Source organism: Schistocerca serialis, chromosome 11, assembly GCF_023864345.2.
Source record: "Schistocerca serialis cubense isolate TAMUIC-IGC-003099 chromosome 11, iqSchSeri2.2, whole genome shotgun sequence".
Taxonomy (NCBI): Eukaryota; Metazoa; Arthropoda; class Insecta; order Orthoptera; family Acrididae; genus Schistocerca; species Schistocerca serialis.
In genome coordinates, this window is record NC_064648.1 from 98,088,797 (window position 1) to 98,105,281 (window position 16,485).

Below are 16,485 nucleotides of genomic sequence, written 5' to 3' on the forward strand. Positions count from 1 at the left end.
CCCCCCCTCCTCTCTCCTGCCACCTCCCCTTTACACTCGCCTGAGCAATTTATACAATGATGTGCAAGACTTAACGGGTGAAAGCAAATTGCAGTGCCAAGTAACATTACTTGACGAAACTTGGATCGTACATACGAAGAATTACTACAGAGTAGTACATAAGGTAACTGAAAGAAATACGCGATGAGACTTACAGAAATGGCACTTTCATTCAAATGCAAAAATTGGGCTGTAGTGACCATGATTTGTGATGATCCCCCTCTATATTACAAAACATGGGACATGGTTCTTAATAGACGATGCACACTCTGCAACGTGTTCCCATGCTGGCCGCAACATCGGTAAGGAGTTGTTATGGTAGAACGTTCAGTTCCTCCACCAGTGTAGTTAACACCTGCTGGATGGTCAGTAGGGCATGTACACATGCTGCAGTACATCTTCCAAACATCCCACACATGCTTGGTGGGTTTTAAGTCAGGGAATGGGCAAGCTGACTTCGCCGAATATTCTCTCATTCCGAGAGCCACTTCACTTGTGTCGTTCGGTACGGTCGCGCATTGTTGTCCGTGAAATATAAAGTGGGGCTGGATGCCCCCTGAAAAGATGTACAGGTGTGAAAGGAGTACAGTGTCACAATAACGTTGACCGGTAAGTGTACCGTGTTCAAAGATTCGGAGTCAGTACGCACGTGCAACATCGTACCTCCCCACCATAACATCCGTCCCACCGAAACGATTATAACGTCACCAGTCAGCATTGTCGTGACACTGCACTCCTCACCCACGTGCATCTTTTCAGGTGTGCATACATCTACGTCTATACTCTGCAAACCGTCGTGTGGTGCATGGCAGAGGGTACATACCATTATAGCAGTTACTCAGGTTTCTTCCTGTTCCATTCACGTATCGAGTGTGGGAAGAATGATAGTTTGAATGCCGTGTGTGTGTGCAGTAGTTATTCTAATCTTATTCTCACAAGCCTTTTGTGAGCAATATGTAGGGTTTGTAGTATATTCCTAGAGCCACTGTTTAAACCCAGTTCTTGAAACTTTGTTAATAGAACTTCTCAGGATAGTTTACATGTATCTTCAAGGGTCTTCCAGTTAAGTTTGTTCATTATCTCTGTGACACTGTCCAACGGATTAAACAAACGTGACCATTTGTGCTTCCCTTCTCTATATACGTTCAATATACCCTAGTAGTTCTAATTGGTATGGATCCTAAACATAATTTTAATAGTAACCCCAGACTTTTTTGCAGATAATGCAGTTATCTATAATGAAGTACTATCTGGTTGATTCCCGGAAGTCAAGAATTACTACACCTGCCAGACTGCCTTCACCCGTTGCTTTCAGAATGTCATATGAGAAAAGTGTGACTTGGGTTCCACATTATAGATTTTTTTCAGAATTCATGCTGTTTGGCATGGAGGTCATTCTCTACAAGAATGCAGTTTTATATTCCTGTGCCAAACTCTGTAAAAGACTATATTGCGTTCCAACTCCTTAAACATTCCCGGTGTATTAATTGATGATATTTGTATTGGGTCTCCAGCCTTAACATAACGTCATCTTGATACAATATTTCGGCATTTCAGCTGCCCACATTCTTAAAACAGACTTCTTTTCAGAGATATGTTGATGATACGTTCATGGTATGGCCACATGGGAGGGATGCTCTTGATCATTTCCTAGATAATTTTCAAAGTCTGCATCCCAATATTTAATTTCACGGTGGAAGTTGATAAGGTTGGAAAACTTCAGTTTTTAGATGATTTGGTGTGTGTCTACAAGAGGGATGATGGGACATTAGAACAGTGTTTATTGTGAGTCCACACACACAGACCTATATCTTCATATGTCAAGTTGTCATCCATCATACCAGTGCAAAGGGGTCCTATGTACATTGGTAAAAAGAGCTTATCCCATCTCAGATGCAGAGAGTTTCACATGAGAATTCCATCACCTAAAAGCAGTGTTCAAGCAGAATGCTTATACCGACAGTCAGATCCATCGTGCTCTACAGATGGAACCCTCACAGGAACAGACAGAAGGTAAAGCAAATTGGTGGCGTTCCTCCCTTTTATAGGGACACCTGTCTTCAAAAATAGGAAGGGTTTTAAGGAGATTTGATATTAAAAGTGTATTCCGGCCACCAGCTAAGACCATAGCACTGCTTGGCTTGGTGAAGGCAGGGCAAATCAAGGTTTCTGACCCGGGTGGCAATTTTTTGGGGGAGGGGGCAACTTCATATTATTGAGGGGAAAAAAGTCTTGTTTCACAAAGTGCCTAGCATCCAGTTAGTCTAACAATTATTGATATGATTTTGAAACTCATCCCTGTTGGTTTTGAACATTTTTGAACACATTTTAAGTTAATTTCTGAATGAATCATAAGTTGAGTTTTGAATGTGTGCATGGTGTATGTGATGTATTTGTCAGGGGACTCCTTGTTGCATCTAGAAATAAACTTTCCTGCAGACAAAAGGGGATGGGTCTATACGAGCTGAGTGGAGTAAAGTCAAACGGATGAACGCCAATTGCTGCATGTTTATGTTTTTAACTGGGTTTGCGAATGATCAGCGTTGTTACAATTTACTAGCAAAATCTGTAGATTCAGACTACCAGAGTGAAAATAAATGACTAACAGCAATAACAGGTAGAAAAGATTACGTATTATCTTCTCATTTGACTCTCATTTGAAAATAAACTCTTTGATGACGAGCCACGTAGAAGAATTTCGAACCCAGAAGATCAGTCATTTATGCTGTCGTTAAAAATGTTACTGGCACATTTGTGTGGTATATCTTAAAGTGAAACACCGCAAAAAAGATAAACATTATATGTGAAAGCTGTGCTTTTCTTGTAGCATACTGTGTATATTTATCTAAACCATTAACTTTTCCTGTTTGTTTTTTCGCACTGCTTAACAGTGACGATGCTATTGGCTGACTACATCACGTGTCCTATGCTCTGAATGTCTCTGTCGTCAGCTGGCGAGATCATGGTACATGAGCTATGACTGGCTTACAAAAGTGCATCGCAATCTCGATTTTAATACTTCGGAAAGAAACATGCTGTGTTCTGTGGAATTCGAATTCATACTTTCATAATGCGAAAGTATGCAGCGTACATGTTGCTGCACATCAAAGATCTTTCCAGAATGAATTTTTTTACCCTGAGCTTCATTTTCTAAAGTGCTGAGAAATTCTATGCCCGTGTATAAAATCTTAATCATTTAAAGGGTTGATAAGTTTTACAGTTTGGAGGGTAAATATATTGTTATGTAACACGGAATAAGTGTGTTTTCACCCAGGGGAAAGTGTGTTTTTAACTGGGAAAAATCTAGGTGTGGTTCCCCTCCCCTCCCACCCCTTGTCCACGTATACACCCTGGAACAGGCCGACAGAGTTTGTCCCACAGATTATCACTTGGGATTAAATCCAGAGAGTTCTGTGGCCGAGAAAGTGCAGTAAGCTCATCCTGGCACTTTTTGTACCAGGAACGAACACTGCGAGCTGTTTGACACGTTGCATTGCCATCATGCCAATGAGGTCATCAGTCCCGTAAGACTTAAACCTAACGAACCTAAGGTCATCACACACATCCATGCCCAAAGCAGAATTAGAACCTGCGTCCGTAGCGGTCACACGGTTCCAGACTGAAGTGCCTAGAACCTCTCGGCCACAGCGGCCGGAGACAACACACAACTACACGGCCACGGTACCACTTGATTCCAGGAAAGCTAGCTTAATATAGTATAAAGATAGTGGGTTTCGATGCAGCGTTGTTTAAGTGCGATTTTAATCTTCACTTAATCTTTGAGACTCTAAGAACCGGCTACTCTTAATCAGGCCCAAAATTCAACTTGTAATGAGAGCACTTACGACCAGTCTGTCACCATATTAATAATACATAAAGCTCTACACCACTAGAAGGAAATATCACTATTCATGAAATAACAAAATTTATGAATAAACTTCTTTATATCTCTCCTTTTATTCAATCAAATACTTTCAAATGTTTATTTCGCACCAACAGATCATTCACACTTCGATGTAGAGTGTAAATGTGTGCATGAAAAATGGTACACTGTTTCTGCTGATAACCACGTCTGAGCTTTTGGGTTGCGAGGCTACTTCGATCAACAGGATTTCTATTGGATTTTGAAATTGATCTTTCTATCCAAACGTACATCCTCCACAATGGTTCATCAACAGTGGGAAAACCATCAAATATTCTACCCTTTTGCAATAATTAAGAATTTGTGTAAATTGTATTCTCGCGAGTTTAAAGCAAACTGTCGGCGGCACAAAAGCAGTCTCGATACCGCAACACACTCGCGGCGCTTACTAGCCTGTCACGAAATTGACCTGCATACATCGACAATCAATTCTGAGGTTGTCTTTCGCCTCACGCGATTGTGTGCAGTTGAACTTCATCAAATCAATTATTTCTCGTATCGTAATCACTGATCCCGACACTGACCGTTCATAAACACACAATTAACACTCATTTTTTAAGAGTAAAAGAATGATGTCACATCATCTACATAATTATTAAAATATTGTTCCAAATGACCTCAAACATTTATAGTCATTATATTTTAACGGTATTCAGAAAAATATGATTTATTATCGAAAAATAAAACATAACAGATCGCAAATCACCCGTAACTAAATGACAGCTTTGCATAGCGTCGGGACTTAATCAGGCAAAACTATATAAAGAAATGCCGGAAATCGCAGTTTCTCCCTACAAACTGACAGATACAAATAAGATATTAAAGACTTCATAGATCAATCCCGACCTGTAATGTTATACCAAGGAAAAAAAAAAAAAACTGCCACTAGTGGTGGACGTGGTACCGAATGATAGGTACATACTTGTGTCGATCCATTGTGTCTTCCTGAGTGACAAAATCACCCAGCTAATTTCACAAAAAATTTCACAGACCGTAATGCTCCATCCTCCAGCCTGGACCAAACATTTCGTGCAGTACACGCCAACGTCCTTCTGTCGTGTGCGGCATAAAATGCGATTGATCTGATGGGGCCACCTCTCACCACTCAGTGGACACCCAGTGGTATTTGTGTGCAAATTCCGCTCTTTGTCGCCAGTGAATAGCAGTCAGCATGGGCGCACAAAGCAGGTGCCTCGAGAGCAACATTCACTGAAAGGTCACTGAGAAGACACTGTCGGTAGCCGCTCGGTTCATCTTGGCGGTCAGTTGCTCCACAGTTACACTTCTGTTCGCTCGTACACATCCCTGCAGCTGTCGTTCACCCCCTATTTTCTGTGGCCCCTCTAGTTGCCTTGGCACAAATTTTGCACAGTGCCAATTTGCCGTGCACAGTGTCCTTTAACCTGTTAAGTGGGTAGTTTGAGTGCGTGTGCCTCTTCCACAGTGGGTAATATACGACAGCGCGCCCATTCGCAGTGGTGCTGCGCACTGTTCTCACGTTTTCCTTCGCGTTTTCATTGTTGAATTTAAATTGATATTGGGTGGAAATGAATAAAATATATTGCAGAAGTTAACAAAACTGTATTTTCGTAATATTACATATCGTTTTCAGTGTGAAACATTTTAAAACAAGGTGCTGCACACGATTAAAATTCGCATTCTGCGCACCAGTATGAAGTCTCTTTGCGAAGGCCTTTTCTTGTACACACCTCCTTGTTGGTCTTTTCTTTGTTGTGTGTGGCAGAGGGTCTGGAAAATGCCTGGCTGTTAGGGGTGGTGCTTTTGGTGTTCAAGGTGGGCGTCCTACTGATGTCCCTTGATGTGGTGAAGATATGGTCAACTGTTCACCAAGACTAATCAGGAAGCTCATTCTACTTTGTTCGCAAGCATGCTTCTTGTACAGAATGTATGCATTGCAGCATGCAACGCCCAACAAGTGGCGGAAAAGTTTCTGACAGTATTTTTTCAGCCTGCTTCTGGCCATCTAGTAGCTTTGTAACTGAGAATCACACCTATTCACGCCTCCCATATTCTTGTTGTAGCCAACGACAACTTGTGGCTTTGAACGATTCCCTTCTTCGAGTTTACATTTACAGATGTATCGTCACGGAAGGTGCTGACCGTAATGACGTCTCTGTCTTTCCATTTCATTACCATGTGCTTGCCTTTGTACCCTGTTATGTACTCCCCTTGCTTCAGTTTCTCCTTTTTTTATGAAGTCAGGGAACCCCTTCCTGTCTTGCCGCATTGTGCCGACAACGTCGGTGTTATTGCTGGTTAGTTTGTCCACCAAATCTGTACTGGTGTACCATTTGTCAAGATAAATAAAGTGGCCTTTCTCGAGTAGATCGTGTGCAAGCTCCAAAACAATTCGAGAGGCTATTTTTTCATCTGGATAATAGCTACCATAATTAGTGTCCTTTCCAGTGTAAATATTAAAGTCCCATACATACCCGGAACTGCTTTTACAGAGTTCGTACAATTTGATGCCAAATCTGCTACGCTTTGATGGAATAGATTGCTTCCGTGTAAGCCGTCCTTTCCAGAGCAACAACGATTCGTCAACAGTGATGTTCCTTTCTGGCACGTACACTGATCTGAATTTACCCCGCAGATGCTCCATAATGGGGTGAATTTTGAATAGTTTTCTGCTGATAGTGCCTAGTGGATCATATGAGGTTTTGTCAGCAAAGTGGAGGAATTTCAGTAGAAGATGAAACCGCTTTTCACTCATCACTTTCCTGAAGAAAGGTGTGTCAACTGATTCCCTCTTTGAAAAGTACATTTTGTGGTCTGGTTTGTGAAGAATTCCTTGAAGTACAAGCATTCTGTAACCTCCCCCTCACTTATCGACCTTACTGACATGACGGTGAAAAATTAAACTGCGTGTACCTAATGGAAATTTGGGAAAAGCCATCGTCACCGAAGTTAATCTGTCGGTAAAGAGGGAGTAAAGGGTTACATCTTAATGAAAGGAAAAATGCAAATGAAACTGGTGGAAATTAATTTTGAAAAGGGGTAAAGTTAATAAAGAAAGTAAATGTGCGGCCGTTACGTTAACAATTAACTAGCGGTAATTAGATATTTGAGATTTGGGGGAAATTACGGTCGCCAGTCCTAAGGACAATTACTATAGTAACTGAAAAAGAAAGGTAATTACACATATAATTAGCACTAGAAGCGTGGCAACTGAAGGTTGACACGTGTAGTGTGAAAACTGAAAGTTTGTCAGAAGTAATAAATTTCGCTACACTCTGACTTAATTTAGCAAAAGAATTAATAAAACTGGAAAATCGAAAGTTAATTTAGTGACTGAAGTTAATAGTGAGCTTTCTTTCTGAAGCACATCGACATTCAGTAAAATACGGTTAGTCTTGGACTACCTCAACAATCATTTCAACGACCCTCGGGCTCATTTCGGAAAAGGAAGGGACCCTGCTTGGCAATGCAATTGGGACAATGAGCAACAAAGGTTCATGCTAAGTTGCTGTAATTTTGTGAAGCAACAATTTTAAAAGTTTGAAAAGCTGACGTCTGCCATACAGTTCTAAAACTTTACGTGCTTCCAGTCTTCCTTGTTGGCCGATTGAAGGTTTGAAGCCGTCGATCGAGGAGGTGGCGACAGTCACTCATTGTCGGCCGTCGCTGTTGCAGAAGCTGGATGTTGGCGCGCCTTCTTCTCGACACGGTCACCAGACGAAACGGGCTCTTGATGTGCGCCAGCTAATGCTTCCCGTCCGCGACACCATGTCAGAAACTGTCATCGCAAGTCGAGCGCAATTACATGCTGCCCAACCCCGAAAGCGCGGCAACTCGCGGGAGCGTCACACAACACACCTGCTCCACTGCACCACCCCAGCCAGACTCTCTCTGCTCTGTCCGCGCTCCACGCGGCAGAGTTAACATTACCAAAGATCCCACACACTTTGATTCTTCACACAACCTATCGATGTAATCGTTCGATAGCAGTTTTCCCTAGGCAAGACCCAGCGTAAAAATACAAATAATATTTACGAAACAAACCAATTATACATAGACATAAAAGCATAAATATATATATACAAATAGTAAAACAATTACAATATATAAAGAGACAGAAATGTCATATCTTGAGGTAACAAAACAAGGAAAAAAAATAATAGTACAATAGATGGAAATAGGAGGATATGCATTTCCGGCGTTAAAATTCCAATAAGTGTTTTTACCTCGTCGCGTGTAGTATCCTGCCAACTGTGAACCCTGGAGCGTGCTGCTAAATTGGGTTGAGAAGCTATGAACTGTTTTGCATATAAGTTCGTCTGTTCAGCTATCATTGTGCACAAAGCATCATCCACAAAACACATAAAACAACTCATCACGTCGTTTTGTTTTAGAGGTACAACTGTACCACTACTACCACTGAACAAATATTGAATACGAACTGAACTAGCACGCACAAATTCGCTAGGTACCATCTGCTGCAGTAGTGTCTTGGCATCGGATGTTTCTGAATCGAAGTCACTTTCACTAGCCTCAACATCTGTATCTTGAAAACTCAGAACTGTCACTGAAATTATCGTCACTTTCTAAAAGCAGCTTCTCAATCTCTGAATCTGATAAACAACTTCTTTTCGCCATTGCAAAAGATCACTCACTAACGCTGCGGTAAACACAGACGAAAAAGGCGCGCTTTTGCGGCTGCTTCACAGGACGCATTTTCTCGACACGCGCTCGGGTGGACAATGTTATAACTTGCCTAGAACACGCTGTGTCGCGTGAAAAGAGCTGCCATTTAGTGGACGAAGCTCAACTAATACCACAATGTCAACGGCAGGCCGATAACTCGTCATTCCCACTAGCTACTAGCCACAGAACGCAGTGGACGAATATATCCGTCTAACCCACTGTGCAATAGCAGAGCATAGACGGATATATCCGTCATGCCCACTTAAAAGGTTAACCATGGCAGCACACAAATAGTTTATAAACAGTACCATTTGGGAGATGCTTTCGCTTTTGACCCAAAAGTTAATGATCATGCCTTTTTGGGTGTCAGATGAATCAGTCACTTTGTATCCACATTAAGACAACAACTGCACTGTTTTCTGCGTCCGACTGACATGCTCTGTACATCATCCACTGATGTCGAACATACGTGGTGGTCATATTAATGTCACTGGGCTGCGTACTTAGTTTGACTGTTTGACAATAGCTGAACTTTCAGTCAGAAGACGATCACAAACTGAATTAGATTGCAAAATTTTTACATTCCATTTGGTTTAATTATTACAGTGAAGTACCACAATGCTACAGAACTTAATTTAGCGGAGTGGGGTTCTAGTTATACAAACAATAGATTAAAAATGTAAATTCAACTTTATTTTTCATATGTTGTTATACATATCTCTACATAAAAACTATTTTCTTTTTTACTTAAGTGTGTAATTATGAAAATTAGACCTTAAAAATGTAGTACTTTCCTACATAAACACTCTACATATCATCATTTTTGTGTCTTGTGTCTATATAAGATGTATAATTTGTACATAATTTTATCTTTGTTCGACATTCTGTTGTCACGTGACGATGGCCCAAGAAGCCAAAAGCTGGTTCGTAAACAAATAAATATAATTTTGCAGAACATTAGGAAATACAGTTGAATTTGTTTGTGTTGTTACAGATTGAGAAGAGTCCTACCCTGGGGAGTATAGAGTCGTCCGACCACGAGAAGCGGGTCCTGGCTGCACAGAGCCTGGAGTTCAATCTGAAGGACAAAATTTTTCGTGAGCTGTTCCCAGACCTTGTTGAGGTAAGTTGAATACTCTAGTAATTAACATACATGGGCTATCTGTAAAGTTACACCTGTTAGAATGTAGTGTGGGAAGTAGTGGGAGGAAAACGGAAGAGCTGCTGCCCTACCTCATACATTGAGTCATTGTGATAAAGTGGTAACTGCAAACATGCATCTTTTCTCATTAGCCATTGAAAATCCCACCAAACATCAAATCCATCCTCCAGTAATGTTTCTAATCGTGAAAAATATAAACACTATTTATACCAGTGGCAAAATTGATGCTGCGAGCGGACAGAATGTGTCGAGTGAGGGTGTTGTTGGTTGATGATGTCATTTGAGTGGAAGGATGAAGTTCCTGATAGTGACAGAAGTGGCCATAGACAACTTTCCACAGATTTCTTAGATTGTTCTACACAAGTTCGTGAGCAAGCAATTACAGTACTCCGAGTTCTGTGTTTGATTCCAAAACTACTTCCTGGGAAACACGGCTCAGTGGATGACTGCTTCCCTGGCTTCATTTCTTCATACCAAACAGAATCGTGGCTTGAGGGCAGAGACTATTTGTTGTGCCAATGCATAGAGACAACAGCAGCTGACTGACAAAGATAACGTAGAAGACATTAGGGCTCATATGTCGATATGTAGACAGTTGTTTTTCCCTCATTCTATTTCGAAGTGGAACAGAAAAGAAAATGACTAGTAGTGGTAGAGGGTACCCTCCGCCACGCACTGTACAGTGGCTTGCGGAATACCGATGCAGATGTAAGGTGTGGACTCGTACTGTCTTGCCCAAAAAGCTGAATAAAATCACACCAAAATTTTGATAGCTGGGAATGTTACAGCTACTGTTTTTGAGACACGAAAAGAATCTTGTTTATGAATTTTATGGAATGATGAAAAATATTCAGCAATTGTGAAGCCTGCTACGACAATTAAGAAAACTGAACAGAACCATTCGGAATGACTGAAATGCGCTTTCAACTGCCGGGATCACATCTTTTAATGACGTTGCTTGGGCACAGTGCCTCAAAGTGAGGCATTTTTGAATGTTTCCCCTACAGCTCAGATTCGGTTAAAAGTGGTTTCCATCACTTGATATGTTCAAAAAATGTGTGTTGGCTGTAAACTTTTTGATTTCTATGGAAAACTTGAAGGTATTGCTTTTCACCTATATTAACTTGTGCATGATGTTTTAGCAGTAGCCTTTGTCTTGCCTATTGCCCTGTATTCTGCCTTTTAAGCTGTCAGGTTTTTGAATCTCGTCTGGTGCTGTCTCCAACAATCAGTCTTTGCCTTCTCCTCTCGTCTGCTAAGTCCCCCCTGACCTGGGGTTCTGGGTGACTTTTCTGAACTGTACCCTTTTTCCAGAATGAGATTTTCACTCTGCAGCGGAGTGTGCGCTGATATGAAACTTCCTGGCAGATTAAAACTGTGTGCCCGACCGAGGCTCGAACTCGGGAGTTCGAGTCTCGGTCGGGCACACAGTTTTAATCTGCCAGGAAGTTTTGTACCCTTTTTCCTTGTCCTCTCCAGTCCTTTTCCTTCCCCTTCAACTCTTCTGCTGGAAGAAGGAGCCACTGGGGGAAGAGACCAAACAGTGAGGTCATCGGATTAGGGAAGGACGGGGAAGGAAGTCAGCCGTGCCCTTACAAAGGAACCATCCCAGCATTTGCCTGGAGAGTTAGGGAAATCACGGAAAACCTAAATCAGGATGGCCAGACGCGGGATTGAACCGTCGTCCTCCCGAATGCGAGTCCAGTGTGCTAACCACTGCGCCACCTCGCTCGGTGGTAAGAGATGTGTAGATCTGAGTGGCAATTACATTGAGAAGCCAAAATGATATCGTATTTCTTTTATGACTGTTGGGATTTTGTTTCACTATTGCAGTTTAGACATTCCACCAATGCAGAGCATCTGCCCAGTGTTTCTGCAGCTGTATCAGCAAGGGAACTCTTGTATCGCATCACACTGAGAAGACGCTCTGTAATGGTGGAATGCCAAAACCAAAGTAGCACAATACGATGACCTTTCAACAAATCATTTTTTTATATTTATGGAAACTACAACCAGACAGACACCACAGTGACACAGTTAACTAAATCAAGATATCCTATACAAACAGACATTTTTTCCACATAGTAGCCAACATCAGTTACCCACTTCCACCAATTGAGGCCAAGCAACTGCATGGTGAGTGCACAAGAACTTGAACCGGGTGAGGGTGTCTGCCATTTTACGGCTTTGACAGTAGCATGCTGGCCGTATAGTCTGTCTTTCGCAGACCCATAGAGATGGAAGCCCGGAGGTGCTAAGTCGGGAGTGTGTGGTGAATGTGGTTGCCAAATTTGGCAATGAGCTCCACAGTTGTAAAACTGTTGCGGGGCATGTTGTATACCTGTGTTGCTGGCCTGACTTTTCAAAATTTGGACTTTAGGCCTAGTCAGTGTCTTCTTGTACCATGATGAACTGACAGTCGTTTCGGCCCCGAGATATCCGAAAGAACTGCACCCTACCTATCCCGTAAGTCTATGCATGTTACTTTGCCTGCAGATGGTGGTCTCTCAAATTTTTTCTTTGTGGGAGATCTCTCCGGTCATCATGCTATAGACTTGTCTTTAGGATTCCTGCTCGTAGTGTTGACACCGTGTATCTCCACCTGTGTCGGTGTTCGGGAAAGCGTCAGCTTAGGCCTTTGGCCTCAGATCCGGACAAATTTCCGCTAATAACTAATTTGGTCTCTCGTAAGTGTCTGAGGGACCCATCTCGCACAAATTTTTCGATAACTAAGATTGTGTAACGTCTCGTCTGGGGCATTACAGTCAGTATTTGGCTGTGTAGACAATTACATGACCGTAATCCACCAGCTGTCACAGATTACTCGATAGGGATGCCATTCAATGTGAGGGACGGCAGTTGAGCAAGGTCGACCAGGGCGTGGGCTATCGTGCTCGTCCTTTCCACGACTATTGAAGTTAGAGATCCACCACCTCGCATTGCTAGAGTCTACTGTATCACCTCCACGTGCCTTTGGAAAGTGTCGAATTTGTTTGGCACTGCAAAATCAGTTTGTGAAGGAATTGTGGAAAATGTGGGGAAACAAGGAGGAAGTAGTGCCGTATCAGTTATGAATGTATTGCAAAGAATAGTACAAAGATATGGGATGGAACGTAGCATAGAATAAGTGTGGTGTGATGATCACAATCGGCAAGATGGAGAATGTCACAACTGGAGTAGCACAAGGTGTGGAACAACTGAAGAAGGTGGAGAGTCCAAAGTATCTGGGGAGCTTAATATGGGGTGTCTACAAATGTTTACACTGATAAAACGATTATTTTAACTCTTTTACTGACAATACAATGTGATTGGACAGATAAAAAAAATTATGTCACCAAGCGGCAGCAGTTAACTTAGGCAAGGTTTCGGAGCTAGTGGCTCCTTCTTCTGGCAGAAAAGTTGAAGGGGAATGAAGAGATTTAAGGAAAAGGACTGGAGAGAGTTAGGAAAAGCAGTGCAGTCCAGATGTCAGCCCGCACCCCGGGTCAGGAGACTTACTTGATGGGATGAGAGGGAAAGATTGACAGTTGGTGACTGCTCCAGACAAGGTTTGAAAACTTGAGAGCTTAAAAGTGGAAGACAGGGTAATATGCAAGACAGAGATTACTGCTAAAATATTGTGCACGAGTTAGTACGAATGAAAAGCTGAGTGCATTGTATGTAACAGAGGCGGGAGGGGGGGACGGTGGAAAATAAAGACAGGTCAGAAAATGAGAAATGTAGGAAACTAAAATGGAGTGAAAAAAGGAATAGTTACTGAGAAGAAATGCTGAGACGGAATGAATTAACATAAATTAAGGCCAGGTGGGTGGCAAAAACCTGAACGCGTAACGCTAGTTCCCACCTGCGGAGTTCTGAGAAAGCGGTGTCTGTGGTGAAAACAGGCTCCTAGGGCACTACTGTCATGTCGTAGGACGTGCTCTGCAACAGGATGTTGTGTGTTGCTAGTATACACCACTTGCTTATGCCCATTCATCCTGACTGATAACTGGGTGATAGTCATACCGATGTAAAGGGCCGAACATTGTTTACGTAACAGCTGATACGACGTGTTGTTTCACAGGTGGTGCTCCCTTTGATAGTATATGGTTTGCCAGTTACAGGTGGTGGTTGGAGGGTGCATAGGGCAAGTCGTGCAGTGGGGACAGTAACAGACCTAAAAACCATAGGGTTGAGAGATGAGTGCAGAAGGAGCATAGGGGCTGACACTGACAAGGATATGGCGGAGGTTGAGAGGGTGACAAAAAGCTTAATCTAGGTGTCGTGGGCAAAATCTCAGACGGAATGGATCTCATTTCAGGGCAAGATTTTTAGGAAGTCAAGGCCTTGTCAAAGTAGCTGATTAATACGTTCAAGACCGGTATAATACTGAGTGACAAGTGGTGTGCTCCGAAGTTGTTTTTTGGAGGGATCGGCAGTACCAGGATTGGATGTGGTGTACCCAATGTCATCCCCCATGTACTGGTCTGTCTGTTGCTGAACATTTCCTTAGTCAGCTCCCACCTGATTTCAAACCTATGACTCCTACTCACCTTAATCTACTTCCTACTTACCAGTAGTTACTTCGCCTTTGAGGGGCAGACACAAACAGGTCAGGATTTCAGCCACGGGAACCAGGATAGCTCCTTGTTCGAATCTTTTCGTGGGCCACTTGGAGGGGGCTTTTCTGGGATCCGTAAGCCTTCAGCTCCTGTTTCAGTTTAGATACATTGATGACATCTTTGTCATATGGACTCACAGTGAGCTCGACATGTTAAAATTCCTGGAATCTCTAAATACCTTCCACAATTAAATTTCTCGCATTCCTGTTCCGAATTGCGTGCCACTTTCCTTGATGTTGATCTCATTCCAAAGGCCATTTACACACTTCTTTCTACATTAAAACTACTAATAAACAGCAGTGCTTACATTAAATAGTTGCCACCCTTTCCGTGTCAGATGTTCACTCCCAAATAGCCTTGTCATTCGAGACAAACATATTTGTTCAGATGCAGACAATTACAGCAGTACACCACCATTCTCACCTCAGCCTTCACTGGAAGTAATTACACCTCCAGCCTAGTTCAAAGCAGATTTCCCAGGCCATCACTTCCAATCCTGGTACTGCTGATCCCTCTTGTCACACGCAGTATTATCCTAGTCTTGAATATATTAATCAGGTACTTCAACAAGGCTTTGATTTCCTAAACGAAATCTATTTTGCCCTACACACCTAGAGTAGTTTTTTGGCACCCTCCCAATTTCCCCAATATCCTTATCAGACACTGTGCTCGTTCTGCACTCATATGCCTACCCTACGGCTGCTACCCCTGTGACGGTCCCCACTGCAAGACTTATCCTATGCACCATCCTACCAGCCCTGTAACTGGCAAACCATATACTATCAAAGGGAGAGCCACCAGTGAAATGACACTTCATATACGAGCTGTTATGTAAACACTGTTCGGCGTTTTACATCGGTATGACTACCACCGAGTTACCAGTTAGGAGAATGAATGGGCATAGGCAGAGGGTGTATACAGCCACACACACTATGTTCTGTATCTGGCCTTAATTTATGTTAATTCCTTCAGTCTCAGCATTTCTTAACAGCAACTACTCCTTTCTTCACTTCATTTTAGTGTTCTACATATCTCATTTTCTGATCTGTCTATTTTTCCCCCATCTCCCCTCCCACCTCTGTTACAAACAATGCACTTAGCTTTTCACCTATATTAACTTGCGCCTGATGTTTTAGCAGTAGCCTTTGTCTTGCCTATTGCCCTGTATTCTGCCTTTTAAGCTGTCAAGTTTTTGAATCTCGTCTAGTGCAGTCCCCAACAATCAGTCTTTGCCTTCTCGTCTTGTCTGCTAAGTCCCCCCTGACCTGGGGTTCTGGGTGACTTTTCTGAACTGTACCCTTTTTCCTTGTCCTCTCCAGTCCTTTTCCTTCCCCTTCAACTCTTCTGCTGGAAGAAGGAGCCACTGTCTCTGAAAGCTTGCACAAGTTAAACCTTGTCGTTTGTGTGTTCTCCTCCTGCCGCTTGGTGAGGAGATTATTTTATCTGTCCAATCATATTATATTGTGAAAAGTTATTTTCATTGTAACTCTTTATTGTATACAGTAAATGAAGCATTTGTTGTACCACTTATGCCTCTACTCATTAAGTTTGGAACCTAACATAAACATTTAATACAAGTAATGCACTTCAGTACGTCGATCACTTCAACATGTGCAACCTCTGTTAACCTGCAGAATATCAACACTGTATTCAATCTCTTGCCAAACATTCTGCAACGTTCGTGGGGTTACTTGAGGCAGTGCTCCAGTGAGCATTTCACATTCGTCATTGAGATGTATTTTAAAAGTGGTGACCACACATCAGCTTCGTAGGCTTTTTCATGTGGGTAGTTGGCAGCAAATTCCATCCTGTAACATGATTAAGTTGATGGTCAAGAACTTCAGATCAACTGGTTCAACATTAAAACAAAAGCCTAAAGACTGTCAAAGTCAGTCAGAACACCAGACAACATAAAGCATGCGAGACAAGCTGTGCTGACTGGCCCACACTGACCCTTGTGAAGACAAACTGCTGCTCTTCAAATGTTTAACCACTCGTTTAGAAGAATACTGCACAAGGAGCTACACTTTCACCTTTACAAAACTGACAATTAGTGTAATAGTGAGAATTAATTAAGCTTTTGAAAGACTGCCGAC

General features: G+C 42.3%; 1 protein-coding gene across 4 annotated transcripts in view; it reads left to right on the top strand.

Moving 5' to 3' along the window:
- LOC126427092 (ubiquitin-conjugating enzyme E2 J2) overlaps positions 1-16,485 on the top strand; it is a 60,197-nt gene that overhangs the window by 23,540 nt on the left and 20,172 nt on the right. For all 4 annotated transcript variants that reach the window (XM_050089281.1, XM_050089279.1, XM_050089280.1 and 1 more), the window contains exon 5: positions 9,621-9,749. In XM_050089281.1, coding sequence (XP_049945238.1) covers positions 9,621-9,749 — 129 coding nt within the window. The remainder of the gene's footprint in view (positions 1-9,620; positions 9,750-16,485) is intronic.